Raw genomic sequence first — 25,479 nt, 5'->3', positions numbered from 1 at the left:
AGTGAGTGTGACTAATAACAGCCATCCAGAAGGTGCTTTGTTATTCATTTTGTCTTCCATCGGCTTCCCCATAAAGCTCAAATCCCCTCCATCAGGCAGTGGCCCTGCTCCCGCAGTGGGTGAGAAGGCAGGAGGAGGTAATGCGTGGGGAGGAGAGCTGGTCCCCTGGTCCTACTTTTACTCACACCAGCGCTCCCACGGCATGACACAGCACTGGGAGCAGACACCCTGGAAGGACATCTCTCCCACTAGTTTCCTTAGGGATCAAGAGCCCTTGCCATGCACTTTTTCGTAGAATCATTTAAGTTGGAAAAGACCTTCAAGATCATCAAGTGCAACCATTAACCCAGCAGTGCCAAGTCTGCTGCTAAACCTAAGCACCAAGCCCTGACAACCCCAGCAGAGGCTGGTGGAGCTGGTGAATTTATTCCAGAAAGGAGAGACAGAGCCATCGGAGACAGTCTAGAGATGCCAGGGGTCTCTCAGGAGATGACATGGGGTCCTACAATTTTCTCTCCCTAGTATTTGTTTTTTAAACACACTCGCCTTCTTCATGTAAACCTCTCTGTCTCCTCCTCCTCTGGTCCATGTTAAACCCAGCACCCAGTCTGTGTAAATAGCACCGGTATTTCTAGAGCCTTTCAGAATAAATAGTAATAAAGAAAACAAGCGGTGAAGATGTCGAGGGATTTCAGGGCAAAACATTGCCCCTACCTCTTGCAAACGAGCCCGCCAAAAGGGCTCACCTGTTTGCACTGGAGGGGAGGCTGATGCCGAGTAGCTGCTCCTTGATGACGTGTTAACCACTGCCAATTTTCTTGCATCATAATTGCCAAACGGCATCTGCGTAATGGCACTGCAAGCACTGTGTCACTAGCTGGTGAGCATGGGGTTATTTCAGCCTCCTAAACCCTCACTGCAAGGCAGGGGGAAAACAACCTTGGGAGTTAAGTGCAAAGGCAAAGTAATCTGCAAATGCCGCTGAAGCTATTGCCCAGGTTTCTCTGGCAAAGCCACTGAGCAACCATTGTGCCTGTACCAAATCCTTGTGGTTTGGGTTCACTGGGCAGCCCCCAGCCAAGGGCTTGGACCAGGTGGGAGCTTTCAGATGGGGCTCCAGGGATGCTGGGTGCCAGAGCCTCCCCAGGGACCCTAGGTCCTGCCTGTCCCCTTGAACCCTCCCTCACAGCCCAGGGCTCCCCTCCTTTGCTGATTTTACACCAAAATGCTGAGCAATAAGCTAATGAACGAAATCAGGCTGTGAACTTCTGCAAAGCTGCAAGCTGGAGCCTTGCCAGCAGCTCAAGGGAGGACCCTGCTTTGGCACCGGTGCTCCCTGGCCACGTGCTGGCAGACCAGGGTTGAGCCAAAGCCCATGACAAGGAGGGGCATGGCGGGGGTCTCAGGTAGGTGGTGAGGCGCACTCCCCCCTGCCCCAGCCTTCTCCAAAAGCACTCAAATATGTCTTTTTTTGCCTAAAACAATTACAGTGACTAAAAATACTGCTAGAAAGGTCAGTGCTCTGCTCTCTCACTGAAGATCATCAATATCAGGACAGGGGGGTGCTGGCCCAAACCCCCAGGTCAGCAGTCTAACAAGGTAGCAATCAAACCACATCATGCACACAGCTGCCACTGCCCTGAAAAGGCCTGGGAAGGAGCTGCTGGTGGCACCTCAGCCCCTGGCTCCAGCCTGTCCAGCTGGAGCACACTGCCAGCAGGGACACAGCAGAGGTGACACGGCTCACTCTCCCCCTGTATAGCTTTTCTGTAAGATCATCTGAGCTGGCTAATCCTTCTCCTGCAGATGTGTTGTCCTTGGAAGGATTGCTTGCCGTCATCTTGTAAGGGTCACCCTGCCGACTGCATGCCCTGGGGATGCTGCGGCTCCTGGGAGTGATTTCGCAGGTAGCTCCTGCTCCACTGCATTTATTTTGGTTCATCTCAGCCCTCCGGCTGCAGGTTTCATTTCTTCAAGTGGCACAGGTGATCCCTGCGGTCAGGAAATCTCTTTCAAGATTTAATTTGCTTTGGAAGAGCCAAATCCTGCAGCAGTTTACCTTCCAGACAGTTAGGAGGAACTTGGAGGGCGGCAGGAAAAGACAAGATGGATCCCAGGCTGGCACCTGCCTGTTTCCCAGCCACTGGATGGGGTCTGTGGCACAGTCAGCGTCCCAGCCCACGGCATTCTGATGTAGGGACAAGGCAGGTGATGGGGATCTGTGCCTGCTCAGACCCATGGGCAACTCAGCAGTTTGGGAGAGCAAGCAGGAGCCAGCATGACCCCACCGCACTGGTTGCTGTGCTCATAAGCCCGTCTTTCCTTTGCCATCAGCACTTACAAAGGGCAGTTAATATTTAGGGAGTTCTTTGTGTCTCCAAACTATTAAGCACACAAAAATAGCAACAATTTTTGCTTATAGTTGCACCTTTCATATGGAAGATTGCCTGCAGTGTGTCACGCAGCTCCTGCAGCTCCTACTGCACCTGCAGCACCTGCAGCCTTGTGACTGCATTAAGGCTGGGTGGCAGTAGGTGGTGAGCAGGGGGACACAGAATGTTTCCACTGCAGCGTCACCCCCTGCCAAGCCCATCCATGTCGGGAAGAGTGATATGGGACCATCTGATGGCTGTGCCTGGGGACGGGTCTGTGCCAGCCAGTTTACCCTAGTTGGCAGCTGGGGCTGGAGGCCTCAGCCAGGTGAGTGCTCACCCCAGGGTCTCCCAGCCTTGGCACAAGCACAGCAGCCTTCTTGGCTGCGTAACAAGTCCAAGAAAGCGTTTCTGCAACAGCTGCCACAGGGCAGTGTGAGGGCTATGGCCCGGAACAGGCTCCCAAAGGGACTGCATGAATCCCTGGGAGAAATTCCTACCTGCAACCACAGCCACGCCTCTGGGCATCATAAAAAAAACTCTGGCAGTGGCTAGTAGGGCTGAACCTTTTATTTCCACTGGGCTAGAGATAACTTTGTCCATATGCATCATGATGAATCCTTCCCTGGTCCCTGGGAAGAGGAAAATACTCGTGGTTAGCCCCAGACACCGCAGGCTGCCGGGTGGACTCAGCCCAGCCCAGCGGGGACCATGCCCCTCCTGCAGCCCTTGCCAGGCGGGTCCCCTCGCATCCTACCCAGCAGCAGAGGCTGTACGCATTACCCAGGACAGGTGGAAACAGTCATCATAATCTGCCTTGGCATCTTTTTTTTTAAAAGCAATTTCCTCCCTCTGCTTCTCTGACAGAGCTGGGGAAATATTTAAGTGACCCGTCAACAGTTTTTTCATCTCCCTGAGAAGATGTTTTATCTGATCATGCCTCGCCAGCTATTCTTCTCTACATGGCGTCTCCTGTCTGCTCCTGCTCCTTTGAGGCTGTCTCAAACAAGATGCAACTGCCTCTCCCCTCTGCTGCACCCGGGTACTGCAGGGATGCCAGTACACACACAGAGCTGGCGGGTGCTGAGGACACCCTGCTGGTGACTGGATGGGATGGGATGGGATGGGATGGGATGGGATGGGATGGGATGGGATGGGATGGGATGGGATGGGAGCACTGGCAGGAAAGCCGGCAGCCCTCACACCGAACCCTCGCACCCATGGGGCTGCCATGGGTGGCCTGGCTGTCTTGCAGAGCAGGGGGCGATGGGAACCCCCTTCAAGCCCCATCCTTAGCTCTAAGATGGAATAGCACTGACATGGGGATTTTTGTGAATGATTTTCTTCTCCTTTTCGGCCAGAACAGCTCTACAGCAAGCTTGGTGCTTTAACACAGTAATTCTCCGAGCGTAATGAAAGCTGACATTATATCAAACACAATAAAGACTCTCAGTTGATGGAGATCATTCCTGAACACACAAACCCATTAAACTGAAAAAAAAAAAATAATATCAATTCTACACACTCACCAGCCAAAAGAAAATGTGATTTGTTATCTAAAAGGGGGTTATAAACACAGCTTCAATGCACTTTCTGTGCTGTAATGAAAACTGTGTTTGAAATGGCAAGACGACTGCAAATTAGAGTATTTGATTTTATTTTCTAACTTTTTAGGTAAACCTTCTACAAGGGCAAGTGCAAGGTTACAGCGACGATCTTTCTGTTCTTGGCTGATAAGTAGGATCTGTAATTAAAGGAGGAGAAAAATGAAAGGAGGATAAGGACCTGGCGTTTACCTTTCTAATGCTGCTTTGAACACAAAGCCTTGCCTGCATCGCTGTGGCAAACCCACAGGAACAGTCACCAGCACCCACGCATGGCATGGTGCGGCTGCCGCTCCCACTGCAGACACGTGCTGGGTGGACTGTGGCGGTGCCAGATGGAGCAGCTGGTTGGGATGCCCAGACAGATGCTGCATCCTGGGCTGTACAGCTGTGGAGGGGCATCCAGCCATGCCGCCATGTCTCTCTGCTTTATCCCTCACCTTTCTTGGGTGTCTGGAAGTGCAATCTCTGTTATTCCTCCTGTCCTTCCCCATTTGGCAAACCGCAATCCCGTTTTCCCTGGAGTTTCATTTCTAATGGAGCTTGAAATTATCTGGGCTTTGTTATTTGCTTGTGTGCTTGCAGGCGGGGGTTATGGATGGAGGCAGCAGCGTGGGGCTTCCGGGCACCCGTGCTCCCTCTGCCACTTCCACGCATGCCCCCGCACCCCAAAACCACCCATGTTGTGCCCAGCAGTTAAACTCTGTCCCCAGCAGCTCTTACATCACAGCTCATTGTATAGCTATTTTTCTTTTCCAAGGAGAAAGGGCCTCCTAGGCTCTGACCCTTCAAATGGCACTTTCCAGAACCCAAAAGATGATGAGAGGTGGGAGGCAGGAGGGCATCAGGCAGAGGTAGAGGGGAGCTTCCCACTGTAGTGACAGAAAATGCAGTGAGGAAGAAGAACTGGGAGAAAAACAACAGTAATAAACATTTTATGAAGCAGAAAATGGCTTATAAAGAAGTCAACTTTTAAAGGCAATTTATATAATCCTGGCAAGCACACATAAATGCGGGGATGGATCTCTGCAGCGTCAGAGTTTCCCTTAAAGGGACAAATAGCTCTGGCAGCTCTGGCAGACTGACATGCAGTGATGACGATGCCCTGGGATGCGTTTTGCGACTCGCAGCGCAGACCTGCGCCTTCAACATTGTCCCCTGGGTCAGCACAACCCCTGCTCCCACATGCTGTGGGGGTGCAGGACACCTGAGACCCTGCTGATTGTGCTGGGATGGGACTGAAGGTCTGGAAAGGAACCTAAGGCACTGGAAAAACCTGGAGGAAAGTGGAGCGCGTGGGTGGAGAGGAGCTGGGACAACATGAAGCTGGCTGGGATGCCCAATGGGCAGCATGGCAGCTTGTCAGCGAGGACGGATACAAAGGATGGCAGCAAAAAACTCAACATGACCTTCCAGCATTTTTGTAGGTACATTTTGCAGATCTCTTGCCTGAGCAGGGTGGCAAGCAAAGGATGGAAACCTAGCAAACAGCGCTGTGGTGGGGGTTGCAGCCCTGGTACTCCATCTGCTGCTGGGGATGGTCTGCACAGGGAACAGGGTTGGGGACATCCAGAACAGGGGGACAGCCCTGATGTGCCCTGCGGCTCTGCACAAAGTGGAGCCAGCCTGTCCTGGTGGACCCCCTGCAGAGCCCTGGATGCAAGCCCAGAGGCCAGAAGCTTCTCAGTGGGAAAAATGGTTGGCCAGGCCACTGCAAACTGGGAGCTTTTTGGGGTCCCTTATCATACCAGTGCCAGTGGCTGCAGAGTCCTATGGTGGGAGTCTGCCCTGTAGCAATGAGACCCAGCTTTTGCCTTTCTGGGGCTTTGCCAGGCTTTACCGGTGGGTGAATGTGCATCCCTGAGAGACTCTTGCTATGCAGGAGGGGAATGGCATAGCCTCTCCCTCCTCTAAATCACCAGGGTGGTACAATGACCCCACACTGCAGCCTGCCCCACCAAGCCCCATCCCTGCCCACCATGCCACCCCGAGCTGCCATCCAGCCCTGGGGTGAAACGAGCTGGAGGGACAACATGACGGGTCCCCCAGGTGCCACTGCATGGGTGCCCTTGGGGCCAAGACTGCTTTTGGCCAAGGAAGCACTCCACTGTCCAGGGGAGTTCTGAGGACATGTGGGGATACAGCTCCTGCTTGACATGGCCAGGGTGAGGAAAAGGGGCAGGGATGGGGCAGGGCAGCATGGGGCAGGGGGGAGTGTTTTGGCAATGGAGGCAACTCTGCAAAGCCCCCTGAGGTGGGAGGTCGAACTCAGCCCCTTCAGAAAGGCCACCATGGCTGGTGCATGGCGTAACACCAAAAAAAAGTGAGAAAAACTAAACTTTCCTTGTAGAGATGGGTCATGAGTGACTGCTGGCAGCAGCCTCTCAGCTGCTCAGGTTCCTGCTCCTATTTCATTTTCCCCCGGACTTCCATAGCAACCCATCTGCAGTGAGGTTTAATGGGGCTGCCATTAGCACTAATGCAGCGCAAACACTCAGCATCTGCTGGTGCGTCTTCGGATGGAAACACGAAAATAACCGCACTTGCCGCAATCTGTCATCGACTCTGGAGCGAGGTTAGGACGCAACACGCTGGGAGAGGAGGGGAGAGCTGCGGCCAGAAGGAACAAGCTGCTCAGTGGGAAAGGACCGGAGGAGGAGCTGGGGATGCTGCGCTGCTGCCTCCCCTGCCTGCTGCCCATGCCAGCACCGGCAACAAGGCAGGGGCGGCAGCAGAGCCACTGTCACCAGGGCTGGCACGCAGGTCAGACCGTGCCCTGCCATTTCATGGATGAAGGACGGCAAAAGGAGGAGGTTTAACCCCAGCAGTGAGAGCCGTTTGCGCAGCCCCTCTGCCCCTCCACTCTGCCCGGGAACCAGGGCTGGTGCAGGCAGGGTCTGGCAGGGCTGCTGCCAGGGGGGCAGATGCCCAGTGCCCAGGTGCTGTGCGCAGCGCGCCAGGCCAGTCCATCAAGTGTCCCAGCCGGGTCTGGGCTGTCCTGATAAAGCTGCAGTGAGCTCTGCGGTGACGCATCACTGCACATTGTTTCTGGGTGACTCGGTCCTAATTACCTTGATGAAGTGGTTACAAACAGTGCTATTAAACATATTTTTTTCTGTGAAAGTGTATTTCTGAAAGGTTTGTGCTGCGAATGGCAAAAGGATCCAAGAGCTCTGCAGCGCTCCAGCCTTTCCCAGCCCATTTTGTACCCTGACTGTTATCCCCCCTGCAGCGGCAGGCATCCGGGTCTAGATGGAGGGGGAGCTCTTTGGGGCTGCCAGGGGCCTGCAGCAGGAGCCCCTGCAGTGCAGCAGCTGCCCGTCCCTGTGGCCCAGGGGATGAGTAGAAGCACTGAGGACTGCTGCAAAATGCAGGGACTTTGCTCCAGCTCTGCCTGCTCTGCCTGTGCCCCAGTCACAGGGCATCCACCCCTGGGTGCTAGCCCAGTGGGGAGCGCACAGGGCCACCATGATGCCCCTGGGGTGCCCATGGCCAAGCTTTGGGCGCTGCTCAGGGATGAGTTGCCCTGGGGCTCCTGACTCCAGAGGACACACAGGATCAGGCCAGCATTAGGGGCATAGGTGAGAGCCTGTGGGAGATGCCCACAGCTCCCCCAGTGCTGCTCCAGCCTCCCCCAGAAGCCCTGAGCCTGCAGTTGAGGTGCTGGTGAGGCACCGGTGTTGGCATCAGCTAGTGCCTGCACCAGACCTGGTTATCCTCTTAACCTCCCCTCCACCACCCTCCTGGAAAGAGGTCACAGTAATTCAGCAGTGCTTTCATGCAGAAAGGTCCTGCTGGCCACTGATGCCAATGACAACAGCGGGGACACCTCACCTCTCCTTAGCGAGGCTGCTTCTGCTAACAATGGGAAAACCCCTGCAAGCTCAACCTTCCTAGGTGCCTATGGGACACACCTCCTGGGGGATAAGGATCAGCCACGAGCATCCACCCCACCTGGCCATGTGGCAAATGAAAGCCAAGCAGGTTGACAACTTGCCTCTTCTGCTCCTTCTGCCTCTTCCTCCCCACACCAAACCCTGGTGACCTATGGCAGGAGGGTCTGTCTAAGAGGGATGTGGCTCCAGGTGTTCACCTCCTTGAGCAGACTGTGGTGGCAGAGAAATCCCCCCCTCCCCACACCCAGCAAGGGCTGGTGGTGGGGCTGTCCTGGACTGGTCCCTCAGCAGCTGTAGGGGGCTCCCCGGGGCTGGGCAGGATCTGGCCCAACCCAGAGGAAGGGGCTGGGTGGCTCAGGAGTATTTTTTGTTGTAGACTCCGTTTGCACTGGAAGAAAAACAATCTTTCCTTTCTTTTGTATTATTGTTATAATTTGAGAGCATTTCCAGACAGAATCCTTCAGGTTCCTGCTGAGCGCTATCACCGCCAGAATTACAAAGTCAAATGCAATCATTAAACCTGCGTCTTGCCTCTCCTGGCCCAGATTGCTCCCTTCCCCAGGAACAGTCCCCACTGCAACTGTCGGCAGACGAGTCGCTGCTGCCGTCACCCCACACAAGACCCGGCTTGGCACCAAACCCACTGGCTGCCGGAGACAGTGTGGGGATAAGAGTCTCCCCATCCCCCAAACCCTCAGCATTGAGTTATCAGCTTGACCTTGACCTCCTGCTGCCTTCTTACAGCATGTGCAGGCAGAAGTGAGGCTGGAAATGAGGTTGAAATCACTCCCTTTGCTCTTGTTAGTGCTGGCAGACGGCAGTGCTGGGGCCACCCGCATGCCGAGCAGCATGGCACGCCCAGCGGTACCTCGCAGGGCAGCCGAGAATGTGGGGACGGAAGAGGGATGGGATGAAGAGCTGATTCCTGTGGCAGGAGTCATCCCTGAAGCTGGTGCCTCCACGGAGCTCAACATCCAGGAGGGAAGTGGGAGGGAGCCGCTGGGGCAAGGAGCCTTACCCGGATGTTGTCCTGCCAGTGGTGAGCCTTCTGGAACTTCTCCGCCGCGTTGGCAAGTCTCTGCAAAACAAGTGGGAGAGCAGCAGTGAGTCCGGGGAAGGTGAGAGGAACTGGGCATCGCCCACACCAACCCGGGGCTGTGGGTGCTGCCCCAGCACCTGCCATCCTTCTGTTTGGGGGATCCCTCAGGACCCTGCCACCCCAAGCCGTGGAGGCAGGGGACAGGAGCAGGGATCACAGGCAGCAATGCCTGGAGAAGGACATCCTGGGCATGGGGAGCAGGTGCTTCTCTGCTTGCTCCTGCCTTTCCCAGAGCAAGCCAGTCTCTCCAAAGGAGTTGGTGCCACTTGAACAAAGCCAGGGCTGAGCCACTGCAGCTCGGCAGCAGTTGGCATTACTGCTGGAGCTGGGCAGGGTCTCATCTGTGGCACAGGCTGAACCGGAGTACCTGTGCCGATGTCCCCCAGCTCCCTGCGGGGCAGGGCAGACCCTTCAAAAATACTTCAAAACCCCCTCAAAATGGGGCCCAGAGATGTGCGGCTCAGTCCACCTGGATTAACCCCTTCACATACCCATGCCCTCCTTCACCCAATCACATGCCCTGGGCCATCGGCGTGCCCCTCTGCAACACAGCGGCGCTCCCAGGGAGCTGGTGAGAGGAGCAACACCAGCGATGAGCCGCAGTTGCTCTGCCCGCCCTTGCTCCTTGCAGCGGGAGGTGCCAGCGCTGGGCTGCCAGGCCAGGGCCCACCCAAGGCTGCAGCAAGCACGACCCTCTCCCACGAAAGCACATGAGGTTTCAAAGGAGACGAAAGTGTCTCCACCCTGATGGCTCCGGAGGCAGCAGGCAGTACGGGCAGGCTGCTGCCCATGCTGGTGCAGCCAGAGGAGCCAGAGCTCGCCAGGAGCAGGATGGGGTGATGCTCAGCACTGGGGCAGCCTCACTGAGCTCAGGCTCAGCTGTGAGAGGCCTCACCGGCACAGAGGGAGCCGCAGGGCAAGGCTGGAGATCAGGCAGTCCCTGGGGTACTGGCAGTACCGGGAAGAAGCTGCAATCTGGCCTTTAATGGAGCGCAAGGGGACAGACAAGGGCAAGAGCTCTGGGCTTTACAACAAGATCTACTCTGCATCACTAAGCAAATAAAGCCACGAGCAAAACAAGTGACACAGACCTTTCCCTCCACCCCTCCACCAGCCTCAGGCCCCCAGGGGTGCGGGCAGTTGCCTGCCAGGGCTGTAGAACCCAACCAGCACCACAGCCCAGCTGCAGGAGCATGGTGTCGGGAGCCAGCCCGCAGAGCTGAGGGCCACCCGGACCCCTGGGTGCTGGGCACCCTCACTGCTCACACGGGCTCAGGGTTTATCTCTGCAGCAGCACAGCCCACCTGCTCCCCAGCAGCCATTGCCTTTGTCAGGGTGCTGGGGAATACACGCTGTGGAGGTCTCGGCTCCAGGGGCTGAGTGGCTAATCTGGATGGGGTTAACTGGCCATGAGGCTTGTGATGCTGAGGCTGTTGAAGCCCAGGAAGGCTCCCTAGTGAGTTAGAGACACGCATCAAGCAGGTGCTGCTGCAGCACCTGCTCCTTGTTTCCCTGCATCCCCCAGTGGGATGGGACATGCTTTGCTCCACATACTTACAAGCTGCTGGCAGCCAGAGCATGGGGAGGGAGGGGAGCCCTGGCCACCTCCAGCCCCTGAATTGGTTGGGAGGAGGCAGAAGAAGCACCAGCAGTGGGCCAAACAACAACCTCAAATCACCACCTGGGCAGCACTGCAGAGATGCATTCCCAGTGCTACTGCACACCCAACTTCCACGCTGTGAACCCCAAATCCCAGAATGAAACAGCATTCCTTTGCTCAGCAGGGATCCTGTGTGCCGGCAGGAGCCCACTGGGGCGGCACTGAAATCCAGCTACATCCCTGGGAATCCCAGAGTGCCTGGCCAGAAGAACATGTACGCACAAGACAATGATCTCCAGACAGGTGGACAGGAGCCCTGGGCACAGCCATATGTGCTGCAGCTGCTGTCCCCACTGTCCCCAGTTCCTCCAGTGCTCCCATCAGCTCATGGGGATGCAAAATGCCTCTGCCCTTCTAAGCAGATGCTGGTGGGAAAGAAAGTCCTGAGGATTCACGGTGTCTCCTCTACGTGCCCCCACTGCCTGCAGGACAGTGGCAGCAGCCGGCCCCCGGCAGCGTGGCAGGTGCAGGGCCATGACGGCAGGTGGTCTATTGCCAGGAGCATGGCAAAGCACAGGTACTGAAAAGTAAGGTGATGAGCAGTGAAAGACATCATAGATCTGGCCCTCCCCAGCCAGAGAAAGCAGCTTGTTCTTATCAGATGTGGGGAAACATGTATCCATCACTGCATAATCTTAGCACACACTGGTCGAAACATTGCTGTTTAATATTTTCTCTTTTTTCCATCTTGATTTCCAAATCAAAGTGTTTGCTTTCAACGGCCAGCACCCAAGGGGAAAGATCAGCTATCAGCTGAGCATTGAGGCAAGATACCTATGGCACTGGTGGCAGAGAGAAGACAATGGGAGGCAACATGTAGCTGGACAGAAAAGCCAAGTAATGTCATTTTTCAGGGTGGTTCTGCGAGGGGCTCACCTGCACAGCCACAGCCCTGCCTCTCCAGAGCCACCTAAAAAAGCTGTGGCCTAATTCTGCGCATCATCCCTGAAAGCTTTTGTGCTCAGTTTATATATAGAGATAGCTGATTAAAGGCGAGCATTTATTCTGAATCATGTTTAAGGCAGCAGTGATGAAATATGCATTTTTCTATACTTGATAAGAGCGTGTTTGTTTATTATGGGCCAGGGTAAGATTTATGGACATATTTAACTATTCATTGCCTTGTGTGAAGTGCCTGGAGGGTTGCAAATGGTGCAGTAAGGGACGGCTACACCCAGGAACAACACTTCGACAGAAGATATTTTTCCTCTGGCAAATGTCAATTTGTCAAAGTCGATCCGGACACAATTTTATTTAAAAAAAAAATAAACCCAGATGTTCTTGTTCGATAAATAGCACGTTGCAGGGATGGGGGAGCCTGTGGCAAGATGGCACAGCCACAGCAGGGTGCCGTGCCAGATCCTGGCTCCTGCTGGACATCCACCCTGGAAGAAGGCACCCACCCTTCCTCTGTAACAGGAGATCCTCCGCCCGTCTCCATCCCTGCTGGGGGACATGTCTGGAGCGATGCTGTGTTGGGGGGCTCCCATGGGAGCAGACCCATCATGTCCCAGTCCTGGCTGGTGCTACAGGGGAGCCCCAGCTACCCCCTGCCCAGAGATGGGCTGCTGGCATGAACAGGATGGGTGATCACTGGATTTGGAACCCTCCAAAACCATGGCAACAAGGACAGGGACCCCAAGGGGGCTATTTGCCATATCTTTGCTCACGAGCAGAACCTGCAGTTGTGTGTTAGGGCTGGGAAGGTGCTGCTGCTCCAGTGACCCCCCCCCCCCGGCCACGTCTCCCCAGGGAAGGTGACGGGTCTGCCTGGAGCCACACACTGCTGCAGGACATTCCCATTAATGCCAAATGAGTTCATCATGAATAATGTTATCATGATCGATACAGCTCAAGGATTATTTCTAATCCTTAATAATGATTAAACCATTATTTTTCAAGTGTTACAGATCAATCAGTCCATCTCAAGGCGTGCTGCATGTAGGGACTGCAAGATACCCAGGATGCAGGCAGTGCCCTGGGGAGCTGGGCAGGGGTCCTGTACCCATACACAGCAGCCACTGAAAGCTCCCAGTGGGCTTCAGACCTGGGGTTGCCAATTGTGTGGTTCCAACGGCAAGAAAAATCAAAAGAATTACCAAAATAAATCATGGGTATGAAATATCCACAAATTTCCAGCAGGGTCTGGTGCAGGGGCTGCCCTGGCCATGGCACTTTAAGGAACACAGTTCTTTCCCCAGAAGTTCCTTTCCCCAGGGCTAAGGACAGGAGATTTAGAGGCTGAAAACACTGAATTGAAACGACTCTGCAGGTCATAAAAGGCCAGCAGGAGATTTGCAAGGGATTGGTGTTTGGAGATCCTGATGAAAGGGGGTCTGCGAGGAGGAAGGTGCTGTGCAGGCTTTATTGCGCCCCAGCCTCTTTCATATTCCACACAGTGTTCCTCTCTGCCTCGCTGTTCACCCAGGCAGATCCATCAGGAGCTCCCTGCTCAGCCCACCGGCTCGCCCGGGATTAAGGTGCCTGAGGGACAGCACGGACCTGGGATGGGCAGGCGGCGGCAAAGGAGGCACAGCCAGGCATGCACCCTCCCTCCAGAAAGCTGTGCGGGAAAGGAGAGGGGGACAAGGTGGGTGACCCATCTACCTAGAGGATGGCACCTCCAAATGCATGGCTGCCTTCTTCCCCCACTTGCTCCAGGACCTCGTTTCCCAGCCCCCACCACCCACAAGCTCAGCTCCCCCCACCCCGAGCACGGCTCACCCATGCATGCTCGCCCACGGCAGCACCTTTTGGGGGCAGCTGGTCTGATGCCCCAAAGCTGCTGGGAGCAAGGTGGTGGGAAACACTCTGAGCATCGGAGCTGGTGCAGGCAGGGACTGCAACCTCCTCTCTAGGCAGAGGGGACCATCCCTGCTGTTAGCATCCCTGCTGCTTGAGAGGCCAGCATGCAGGGGGATTTCCCCCAACATAGCAAGCACCCAAAGGCGCTGCCCACCTCCTCCTTGTTGCCCCTTCTGCCCCATCACACCCAGGGCTCTCCTGAATTGCTCCAATATTTTTTGCACAGCAGCTTTCCGAGGGAAACTGGTCCAATGCTCTGCTGAATCTCTCCTCCCTGCACCTACATGGCAGGAAGTATGCCCTGCTGTTTCCCCCTCAGCCAGATCAGTGGGTTTCACTTGTGAGCAGCAGAGCAGAGACCAGAGTGGCACAAGAAGGCCAAAGGCCAAGGCTGGATTTATAAAACAGGATTACAGCAAACACCTTGCAAGAGGAGACCGAGAAGCCCTGCGTAACAGCAGTGATGCCGTCCCTGTGTCCCAAGCCTCCGCACCCCATGCCTGCGCTGGTGTTGGGGAATACTCCTAGAGGACCGTGGGATGCTGCCCCCGGCTTCTCCCTGCAGTCAGTAAGGAAGGGCCCGGCACTGGCCCAGTACATAGCAGCTGCGTGTGCCCAGGGATATCTGCTCTGAGGGAGCGCCGCTCCTGCTAAGCTTTCATTTAACTTCCCTCTGTGCAGCTGTTATCACCCTCATCTCAGCGCCTTCCCACATGGCGTGAAGTGTATTAACCTCCTGCACCTCAGCACACAGCTGGAAGGAGAGATCTTTGCTGGAGATTAAAACAGCCCTGTGCTACTGGGCCGGAGAGGTCCACACAGCATCTTATCATCCCAGCCCTCCCAAAGCAAAAAAACACAGGTGAAAGGTGAAGATGAGCAGGTAAGCAACAAACACACACAACAAAGCCAAGCAACCCAATCTCCAGACAGAAACACACCCGGGGAGCTGGTTTTGCAGCTCTTCCACATCCACGATGAAGGAAGGAAGACGGCACAAGCTCTCTCCTTTAGCACCAAGCCTCCCTGCATGGACAGGGCACCCCAAAACCGCCTCTGCTGCTGCAGAGCATCTGGAAAGGCAACGGCCCACTTCATATGCCTCCATCCCAGTCTGCCTGTGTGCATCAGAGCAGAGGGCACCTTTCCACAGTCCCACCTCCTGTACCAGCTGCGAGGTGCCCCGATCCCATCTCTCCCTCTCGTCCACAGCCTCCCCTCTCCCCATTCACTGATAGTGCCGCACACACCCCCCTACGCAAACCCTAACGGCACAGCGTGCATGCCACCATCAAAAAATGATCAACCAGCAACAAAAGATGACAACCCCCTTATATACACATAGGGAATATAAATCTTGAGTAAACACTGTAAAGCAGCGAAGCATCTCATCCTGTAATAATCTCTGAGACAGTTGATCCCAGGGCTCTTATTACCCCCGCAGCCGTCATCTGAAATCCAGTCGGCAGCGGGCTCAGCCACGGCTGAGTATTGATCAAGGAGGCAGCTTCAAACATGCTGCAGCATTTTTCTCTCAGAGCACTAACTTGTTTGTCAATAACTCCCTGGGCCGCGCAGAGGGAAAGGGGTGGCCAGAGCCCATCTCTCCTCCTCTCACACCCAGATCCAGTCTGTGCCAGAGGGAGAATGGAGCTGGAGCCAGCGCTGGCTGCTAACACTCCCCTGCCTGTGAGAGAGCAAGTAAAGCCCCAGTGAATACTAAAAAGCAGGTGGTAAATCCTCCAAGGGCTTCCAGACCCCGGTGTTGTACCAGCTGGTGCTTGCTGCTGGGGTCTGAGAGGGTGGTGAGCAGGGGGACACCTCTGCAGAGCCAGTGCCACCAACAGCCATGGTTACAAACACAAACCTGCAGCAAAACCAGAGCCAGAGCCACTGCAGACCCCCCCCGTGGGGCAGTGGCACAGCCAATACCTGGCCCTGGGAGCCTGGGACAAGCCCCAAAGCCACAGCTTTTATTATTTTACTGACCATCTCAGTAACTCCTGGCTCTGCAGGCCAGCAGCACGTGGCTCTTGTTCCCCTGCCAGTGCCTCTCTTTGCTGAGCCACAATTTTTACTGGTAAGAAACACCACCCCCAGTCCCAACAACCACAGGGAGGAGAGAAGCAGAACATCCCAAGCAGAGAGGTACCCGTGTGTTTGCAGAGGCGGTGGGGGAAGGGAGAGCATCGCTGCCTGGGGCTTTTCTCCTACCCCAAAGTATTGCTCAGGCCTCCAGAAGAGCTTAACTTCTCGCAGATGGAAAAGCACCAAGGGCAAAAGACCATGCAGCTAACCAGGCATCCTACCATGTGAGCCTTGCCTGGCGTTCTCTTCTGCTCTCTTCCCCTTGGTGCAAAGCCCCCCTCCGTTACCTTTCTCCTGGTGTTCATTTGCTTTCCAAAATCACAAGCAGTGAGCAGTCTGCCCCTGCTCCCTGTCACCCTGACTGCTCCCTGGGAGAGGAGGCGGAGGGCACGGGGAGCTGTGCCCTGTGTCCCCGTCACGACACCTGCCCCTGGGAACCAGCCTCAGCTCAGCTGCTCAGACCCTCCTTGGCTCCTGTTTTCACTGATACGATGCCAAATAGCCACTGCCCCATCCCTCCTGGGGGAGGAAGGGCAAATACCAGGGTGCAGGATCTGTCCCCACCTCCACCAGCAGTGAGACAGAGACACGGAACACAGGATGGGCAGATGGGACCTGGCACAGGCAGGCGCAGGCAGGCACAGGCAGGCTTGGCCTCTCTCACCATCCCCTTTCCCTGCACGGAGCCAGCAGAAGGAGCGTTCGGCCACACTGGCATTGCCGCTTCCTGCATCCTTCTGCCTTTCACCCTGGATGTATGGCAGCAAACCCTGCTCCCGCATTAGATATACCTTTAAAGTATACTCTTAAGTGCCGTCATGTTTAAGCACTGCTGGAAGGTGCTTCTGCTTGGCTCTGGGATGCAGGTGGTCCCTTGGGAAGCCAAACCAGGCACACTTGCCTCCTCTGTTCAGGACCTGAGAAAAAGCACTTTCCTCCGATCCCTTTGCCACATTATTTGCAGTCATGGCAGCCTTCTGCATCTTCTACAGTTGACAGAGAAGAACGCAGGGACTTCTGCTCCAAGATCCCAATATTCAGCCAGAGGAAGAGCTGAGCCAGAAGCTTCAGCTGCCCCGCGGCAGCATGGCTCTTCATGCTGCCCCTGCCCAGGGGCACCCATGCTGCCCCAACCAGCAGTGCACGGTGGGAGCAGCGCTCCACACAGCTACACTGCCACACAGTTCAAAAAAGGCAGAGGTGAGAAACTAGAGGATATTCCCCAGCAGGTCCAAACTAGGGCAAACACCTCAAGCTTCTGAGATAGAGATGATAACAGAGGATGCGCTTGGCCAGGCCAGCACTCTGACAGCCAGCACTCCTCAACCATCTCAGCCCGATGTAAACTCATCCCTGGAGCTAGCAGGCGATGGAGCTGTTGCAGCAAGCAGCCATCGGGACCCTTGCGTTCCTTTCATCAGTGTCCTCAAGAGGAAGAGGACTCAGGGCTGCACATCAGGCATCCCTTTCACCTAGAATTTAGTGAGTATTTGATAGTGAGAAGAAAACTAAGGATGTAAACTGCTTTTCAAAGGCTGTCCGCATGATAAATCCAAGGCCAGCAGCTTGAAATTGTGCTCATTTCACACCTCTCACTCTCTTCTGGAGCATCAGCTCACAAGATGAGCAGGGCAGAGAAAGCCCAGTCTGCTCCTGATGGAAGTTCCTACTACTTCCATAGCAGTCAGATCAGTCAAAGCCTAACTGGTCTTAAACAGTCTAAAGAAATTCCTGGCTGGCAAGGAAGAAAGCCTCTCTTGGGATGAAGCTGGCATATTAATAGCTGGTTCCTAGGAGGTGCTGAAGGGCTGGGGCATATCAGCAGCATCCCAGAGGGGTGATGGATAAAAACCACCTGACAAACATGGCTCCAGAACTGTTTGTCAGCTGCAGGTGGGACAGACATGTCCCAGTCGTGTCAGGGCTTCCCAACTTCAGGGCTGCCCACCCCAGTCCGAGCCTCCTGGTAACTGCAGCACCGCTGCTACTAGGAAGGCTGCCAGCCGCACCATCAAAGCTGAAAGCCTGGCAAGTGCCCCTACCCACAGTTCTCGTTGTTGGCTACTTGGGGACAGCTAATGCCAGGGTCCTGCTGTGTGCTTGGTGGCACTGACATGGCAAGGACAGGGCAGCCAAACTACTGGGCACAAACACGGCATCCCAGTGCAGCGCAGTGGGTCTGCTGGAGCTCTGCCACAACTGGAAAGGCTTGGGAACTCTCTCCTGTGGTTCTCACTTGCTGGGTGATGAGCAGCTTGCTTGCTGCACAATAAGGTTTCAGATGATCAGAAATAATTCAGGTTAAGATGCATTTGCTAGAAGGTCAGGGCTGGGGAAGTGTGATGGCAGGCGATTCACCAAGCTGGGGAGGAGGAGCGGATGCTGCCCTGGGCTCCTTCTGTCTCCTTTTCCCCCTGTACCAGCATGCTGTGACTCCCAAGGGATGGGTAAGCAGTGGCCTTGGCAGACTGGAGGGACATGGCTCCCATGAAGGGTTTCATGAGACAGTTTACAGCACAAGGTCCCAGGGCAGCCTCAGCTTCTGCAGTGTTGGGAGGGTCAGCAAACATATTAGTCAGCACCTCAGCCTGCTGCTCCAGCCCCATCTCCTCCCCAGATAATCTCCAATCACTCCATCCAATGGCCCTCCCTAAACCATGCTTGATCTGCACAGCTCCAGCTACAATCATCAAGCAGGACTTGTCACAGTTCAAAATCCATTACAATAACCACAAGGCATTTCAGCAGCAATTATAAGAGATAGTTTCACTTAAAAATCAATTTTACTTAGAGCTTGGGGGAACAGTTTTTTTAAAAAAAATACAGAAAAAAAAAAAGAAAGTGATACAACTTGCCACTTGGGCAAGAGGAGGAATTTGCCCAGCCAGGTCTTAGCAGCCAGAGTCTCCAAAAAAAACCCAAAACCAAACAACTTTCCTTATCTTTCCGTATTTTGAAGATGTAAGTCCCATGTTAAGATGTCAGGAAGTTCAAGGAGTGGTTCCCCCTGCCCTGCCAGTGCTCTGCATGGTACCAACAACAGAGAAGCTTCCGTGAGATGCAGGAGGGCATTCCTGGGAACCCAAACTGCAGCCAGCCTCTGTGCCTGTGTCCCAGCGGGCCCCTGGCCCCCCACCCCATGGGGTTGAGGCCTTTTGTGCCTTTGAAATCTTCCCCTTTAGGTCTTTGCCTTTCATTCAAGCAGAGGCTGTTAAAAAGTTTGCACTGGAAACCACTTACAATCGATTTATTTTAAGGCATCACCTCTTGCTGCGTTGTGATGTGTGAGCTTGAAAAAGCACCTCGTTTATTATCTGCTGCGACGCGGGGATTTCCATACAGCACATCACGGCGCAGTGAGAGCTCCTCTGTTATTAAGTTTTTATGGTGAGGCAGATTTTCAGCACGTGGAATTCCCCCCAGAACACTCCAAAATGTCACCACCCTGCACCCCCAGCAAGCTCCAAGAAGAGTCCTCGTAAAAATTCCTGGCTTGAAACCCTTCCGAGACATGGGTGGCATCTTCCTTGTGCTCCCCAGTGCCACCAGTCACCCTCCTGCAGCCTATGATGGGTCGGGCACACTCGGCAGTGACTTGGGCCCCCACTACCACCATCATATAGACACAGCCAGAGCAGTTCAAGCTTCCAGTTTAAAACACCAGAGAAAAGCAACTGAAATGCAAAAAATCCTGTAAAGGACTTTCTAGTGGTGTTTTGCTCTGAGAGAAGAGCACCATAGTTGGAACTAGCTTTGCTCAGATCTTCAGAAAAATGGCAGGCAAGCCCCAGCAGCTCCAGGTGCCAGCGGGAAGTGTCAGGGAGGTGGAAGCCAGCAAGCTTAGCAGGTCACCAAATGGCTCTTCCCAATGTGACAGCTCACTGTGACCCCAACGCTCACCCATCTACCTCTGGCACTTCCACAGGGCAAGGGGTAGCCTCCCAGTTGCCAGGACCCATTTCCATCCCTTTGCGACAACCACCTCCACCCTTCCTGCACTCTTGCTGTCCCCTTCTGCCATGGGGACAAGACTGGCAGTGCCAGGCAGAGCCCCCAGCCCCGCCCCAAGAGCAAGAGGGGTTGTGCCACACCAAAAGGGCAATGCCAAAGAAGGAGGAGGACGCGAGACTGAGCAAAGAAAATGTACTATCTGTGGGGTGAATGGTGCCCTTGGAGACCTGAGGGGAAAGTGCAACGAGCAAAGCCTCACAAGGAGGACCCGTGGCTTTGGATGCTGCAAATGGGAGCGGAGGGAGCAGCAGGACACCAGGCAGAGCCTCGGGGAGGGCTGGGCAGCCTCTTGGGGTTTGCCCATCACTGAGGTTTCACAACAATTATACATAAAGGAGGCCCGACAATCTATCAATCAAATGATATGCTTAATTTTGAAAGTCCAGTTATTATAAATTTACACAACAGAAATGTAAGAAAAGGCGTCTGGAGTTTGACATAGCCCCCAAGCACCATCAACACTGGCATTGCCACTGCATCAGGAACACTCATGCCCAGCAAACAGGGAAAGGCGACAAACTGCCTGGGGACATAACACACACGTCTCAGGCCACTTCCCTATCCTGGCCTGGTTTTGCCAGGGCAGTTATTCCCCTCTCCTGAGTGACGCAGGAGGGTTGGCTGAGCGGCCCTTTGGGTTGATGGGATCATTCACGTTCTTCACCCCAGTGTCCAGGTCTGAGAAAGGATCACAAACCCCTTTTTAAGATCAAGAAGCTTCCTCATCCTCTCTTGGCCCTTCACCCTCTTGTTCTTTGGCAGAGCTCAAACCTCAAGCTCTTCAGGCTTCGTTGCTCTTTGGGAAGATGTCCCAATGTGCTTTCCCACTCCTCTGCCTCCTCGCTCAAAACCCCAAACCCTCATGCAGTATTCCCCTTCAGCCCCGCCCCCCCCCCCCCCCCCCCCCCCCCCCCCCCCCCCCGCCCCGTGTTGATCTTTATGGACCACACAACAAATCCAGGCTGCTGGTTGGCTGCTGCGCAGATCGACATATGGCAAAACCATAGTGTTGCCTTGGTTTCTCCCTCTGTTCACCTATTCTCTCTCATCTGGAGACTAAAATTTAAGTGTCATTTGACTCCACATTTTTACAGCACAGCAAGCCCGACTCATGACCCAGCCTCCTTGGTGTTACAACAAAAGAAGGAACCAAAAAAACAGCAAATGATCACCATGGATGCAAGGAGGTCTGATGGCCACCCCTGTGTCCAAAGCCCAGCTCAGCCCCTGGCAGGAGATGCGTCCCTGGGCAAGAGAGGCATGCGTTCGACTTCACTCTGAGTCTCTCCATTTTCTGGCTTCCAAAGTCTCCTGACATTCCCATAATATAATTTTCACAATGAGCTTCAATACAGATCTACTCCTGACTCTGTTACTGACTTTTAATGTCTTGCTCTCCCCCCTTCTCTTGGTCCTTTTATACGGAAAGTACTCTCATTGCCTGCTGCAAGTCCAGGCACATAGCTCCTGCCCAGCCGATGTGATGCCCTGAAAATGTTGGTGCTAATAAAGCCCTGGTAATAAGAGCTCAGCTCCCCTGCCTCTCCTTCAGCCAGTGTGATTGCCTTCCATTCTCCCGGTGAATAGAGGGCCACCCAAGCCAAGAAGGGGGACTCAAAGCACATTCACTCACTGCTACGCCCATTTCTTGGGCTTCACCTTTATTCATTCTGTCTGAGATGTGCCCTCACCGCAGAGTAGCAATCTCCTTTCCCTGGGGCACACGGCACTGGCACAGCTGGAGACCTTACAGCCCTCCCTTGGGGGCTGTTTGCTGGAAGAAATCCCTTCCAGCTCAGGTTTTCCCCAGTGGCAACACTGGCCTGACTCCACAGCTCCTGGAGGGCAACATCCCTGCTGGGGAGCCTGCAACACCCTTCCCTCCGTCCCAGCCGGCAGCATGTTTCAGCATTACCATTAAGCCCAAAACTCAATGCAGCTTGACACTTGCTTTTTTTAAAGACCAAGGTGGGGAAGGAGAAGGCGTAGAAGAGCTCCCCTAAGGGAAAAGCCATCAACTGGAACAAGATTTCAACAACTACATATTTCTTGACCTTTTCCACAGTCATATCTTTAATGTTTCATGGATGGATTTGATAAAAAGAAAAAACTAATAAAATAGATTTCATTTTTTAAAAAAGGTCAGGACATGTGTTACAGGGAAAAACTCATTTAGATCCCTACCTGCTGCCTCGTGGATGCCAAGGAGCCTTCCCCTGCCTCCCACCTGGGGCACTTCAGCCCAGGCATCCATCTCCCTGCCTAGATTTTCACCACATTTGGGGTTTGATCCCTTCTGGACTTTTCCTTCCCCTGCCAGACATGGGATCAGGAACCATAAACACTCAAGAGATGCTGACAAATGCTTGAAAGCCACAAATATCTGGTGGGATGTTGCACATCTCACTTGGAGAGGCAGCAAGTGAGCTCAGATGTGGAGAAGATGCTTGTCCAGGCTCCAGCACAGCACTTCTACCTGCTGCTGCTCAATCTTGGGACCAAACTTCTCTGCAAATGTCTAGGTAGACGCTGAAGCTGTTGTGATGCCCAAGCCATGCACATCACAATGATCAGCATCTGCACTCTGCTCACCATGATGGCCATTCTCACAGCTCTTGCACCCCCTCCATGGCCATCATCCCTTGCCCCTGCCCACGGATATGGACGTACATCCCATCCGTTGTGTTTGAGGTTGGGCTTGTCAAAAGCAAGCAAAGAAAAATAAATCCCTCAAGCACAGATCCAATTCCTGCTGATCAAGATGTTTTAAAAAAGAAATGATACTTAATAGCAGCTCCTTCCCAGCTAGCCTAGTGGCCTGTTCCTGGAGGCATGGAAACAAAAGCAGCCCAGACACTGGCTACTGACATCCGTATTATTAAGCCTGCTCTGCAATTAGAGCAGACTTCTGTCTAACTTCTGCCTCTTTTCACCATTCCCTGATTTTTTTTATTCACTAAGAACAAAATATAATTCATCAAAGTTTGCAAAAAAATATACGAATTACTGTGATAACATCTTACTAAGTTATTAAGTGCTGACAATGGGGGACAATTACAGTATATAGTCCATTATATAGCAGTGCCTTCAGGATGAATCAAAGTAAAACACACGGTGAATGGTGAGGAGCTTATTAGCGGGAACATTAGTGCACCAGAACATAATACCTGCCATTCAGCAGGGGAGTTATCACTGTGCTGGTGCTGGTGGGGACTGGGGAGGGAAGTTGTGGAAAGGGCTGGCAGCTTCATTGCACAGTCTGAGGTACCAGCCCCATACTGGGGACACTGCAGATTGATCTTCAGTGCTTAAACAGGGAAAAAAGGGCAAAATCTCAACCCTGGGCCATCACCACACAGTGTCTCCTGGTTCTGCTTCTGGAAGGACCTAAAGATTTTTGCAGTGGCTCTGTCAAGCACAAGTGGACAAGGACTTCCCCCAGTTACCACCAGCATCCATGGGAGCACCCTCTTTCTGCTCACCAGTACCCCTGAGGGCATCTTACTCCTGCCTTTTGGGCAAGGGCTGCCCCACCACCATCAGCAAGGCTTCACAGGTTTGTTTATTTTTTATTTTGAGGTCTCCTCCTGCCTGAGCAGCACCCATCCCACAGCAGCGGGGGGGGGGCAGCAAAGCCTTTTTGCCACTGGTGTGTGTGGCAGCAGCTTGCCCGCACGCAGGATGCCATGCTGCTGCCACGGCAGCTCTGCACTCTCTGCTCTCCTGCTCTCCCACTGCCCTGCCTGCTCTCATGTTCACCAAGCAGTAACAGTTTCTTACTTTTAATTTTGAAAGCCCAGCAGAGAATTAAGTAGAGGGTGGCCAGACCTAACAGCTTGGTGCATCTGTGAGACCAGGAAAATGAGGGGTGGTAATGATGGTGCTGAGCAGCACTCAGCACTTCCCTGGTCCTGGAAAGAAAGCCGTGGTAGGCAGCAGGGCACTGCTAGAGCGCTGCAGGCAGCAGAAGCAGCTGACAGGCAGCAGACAAGCCTCATGCCAGTCCTCTACCCAGCTCTGGAGGGGTGAGAGCTACAGCGATGCAGCAAATGTCCCAGCACAGGGTGCCTGGCTGGGACAGCACTGGGAGCACCACTGCAGCACAGCTGGAAGAGCTGAAGGATAAACCCTGGATCACGTGCTTTGGGGAGAAGGTGCATAAACCCCAGGCCAGTTCCTGTGCTGTAACCTTGGTGACCCCACCAGTGCATGCCACGCTCTCGATGAAGCATCCCCTGCATGATGTTCCCTCTCAGCTGGCTGCTCAGCATCAAGTTCAGATGTCCCAGTCCTTCTCATTGGCACTGGACACATTCTGGGCTCCCTTTTGCCATCACCCCAGGCTGCCCCTTGCCTGCAGCAGCCCGTAAGGTGGGCCATGCCACTGGGAGATGCAACTGAGGAGATGCTATTTGTTGAGAAGGCAAGTGAGAAAGCAAGCTGCATGCCTGCTTCCAGGGCAAAGCAGCACAATTCCTAGGTCTGGTTCTGTGCAAGGACTAACCCATGGGAAGGGCTGGTTTTACGCTCTTCCTTCCAGGCTCTGCAGCCCCCTCGAATTCAATGCACATGGTTATAGTTTGGGTAGGTCCTGCCCCTTCCCCCTCTGCTGGCCTGGATTTCTGGCGAGCAGTGAAACCCTCCTCTCCTTTGCTGGAGCCAGCACTGGGTTCCCTGCTGCTCCAGCAGCTCTGGCTTGCTCCTTCTAAGATGTTATTTTTACACTTCTCTTAAAATACAACACTAAGAGAGGCTTCTTGACTATATTAACATTAGGAATCTAATCAGCAATCAGACAGCTCATAATTTTCTGATTAGCTCTGATTATACTCAATCTTTAGGAATGGAAAAAAAAAGAGGAAAGAGAAAGAAAAAAAAGGAAAAATATAAAAATATTCTCTGCTCAGTTTTCCCACCCTGATTCCCTTGACGAGGCACCAAGCCACGGCAGCAGCAGCTCTGCCGTCCTCAGCTAAGCAGGATGGTGCCACAGTGACTTGCTAGGCCAGCATTGCTCAATAACTCGGTGCCATCACACTGCAGATCTCTGTCCTTCCAGGCTTGGCTGGGATGTTGCCCCAGAAAGGGGCTGCTCAGGGAATGGACAAGACATCAAGGGTGCCAGAGCTGCTGACAAACCTGGAGGAGTGTTGTGAGCTCTGCTCCTGGGCCTAACATCTTAGATAATACATTGAAAATTGGGGTGGAAGGATGCCACAGAGAAAGGAGCTTATGTGTGTGTACTCAGCTGGCTTCACCCTCGAAGGAGGAGCCTCTCCAGGTGACAAGAAAGAGGAGGAGGTGGCTGAAGAATGCTGTGAGATGAGGCCACAGCCACACACTGGCTTGGCAGTGGACGCCAAATGCTTCGTGGCAGCCCAGAGGGAAAAATCCCAAGGATTCAGGAACTAAGGACCGCCAGAAGCTGGGAGGCAAACGAGAAAATGGCCTAAAGACCCTAGGGCAGGAGCAAAGGATGCCCTCCAGCAGGCATATCTACCTACAGACCAGGCAGCGGGACCCCAGATGCCATCTTGGACCAGGCTGCTTCTTTGAGCATCACCAGCCTTCAACAACAGAAGCAGGGAGGACCGAGGGGAATTTGGGAGGCATCAGGTCCCCAGCATCACCCGGTCAGGGTGCCTGGGGCATGGCTGGGCAGACAGCAGATGTTGGTGGGAAGTCTGGGGAAGACTCACACTTGGCCTGCCTCCACCCATACCAAGGGACCTCGGAGGGCAACTCTCTTGCTGGGCTTCTGTGAAGGAGAAGGGGACGCCCTGGTGCTGAGCCTCATTGCTCCAGCCAGGAGGAAGGAAACTGAGGAACAGGCCAGAGGAAGGAGATTAAACCAACCCTTCCAACAGAGTTAATCGGTTGTACACACTCTGCGTAGGAGATTCACTCCTGACTGCAGCAAGCGATCAGCTGACGCTGTGAAGCA

General features: G+C 54.0%; 1 protein-coding gene across 3 annotated transcripts in view; it reads right to left on the bottom strand.

The window, feature by feature from the left end:
- CACNA2D2 (calcium voltage-gated channel auxiliary subunit alpha2delta 2) overlaps positions 1 to 25,479 on the bottom strand; it is a 223,471-nt gene that overhangs the window by 36,043 nt on the left and 161,949 nt on the right. For all 3 annotated transcript variants that reach the window (XM_040592243.1, XM_040592245.1, XM_040592244.1), the window contains exon 4: positions 8,891 to 8,950. In XM_040592243.1, coding sequence (XP_040448177.1) covers positions 8,891 to 8,950 — 60 coding nt within the window. The remainder of the gene's footprint in view (positions 1 to 8,890; positions 8,951 to 25,479) is intronic.

This window comes from Falco naumanni, chromosome 4 (assembly GCF_017639655.2).
Source record: "Falco naumanni isolate bFalNau1 chromosome 4, bFalNau1.pat, whole genome shotgun sequence".
In the NCBI taxonomy this organism is placed as follows: domain Eukaryota; kingdom Metazoa; phylum Chordata; class Aves; order Falconiformes; family Falconidae; genus Falco; species Falco naumanni.
Note: the sequence above shows the minus strand (reverse complement) of the source record. Positions and strands in the feature narration are given on the sequence as shown.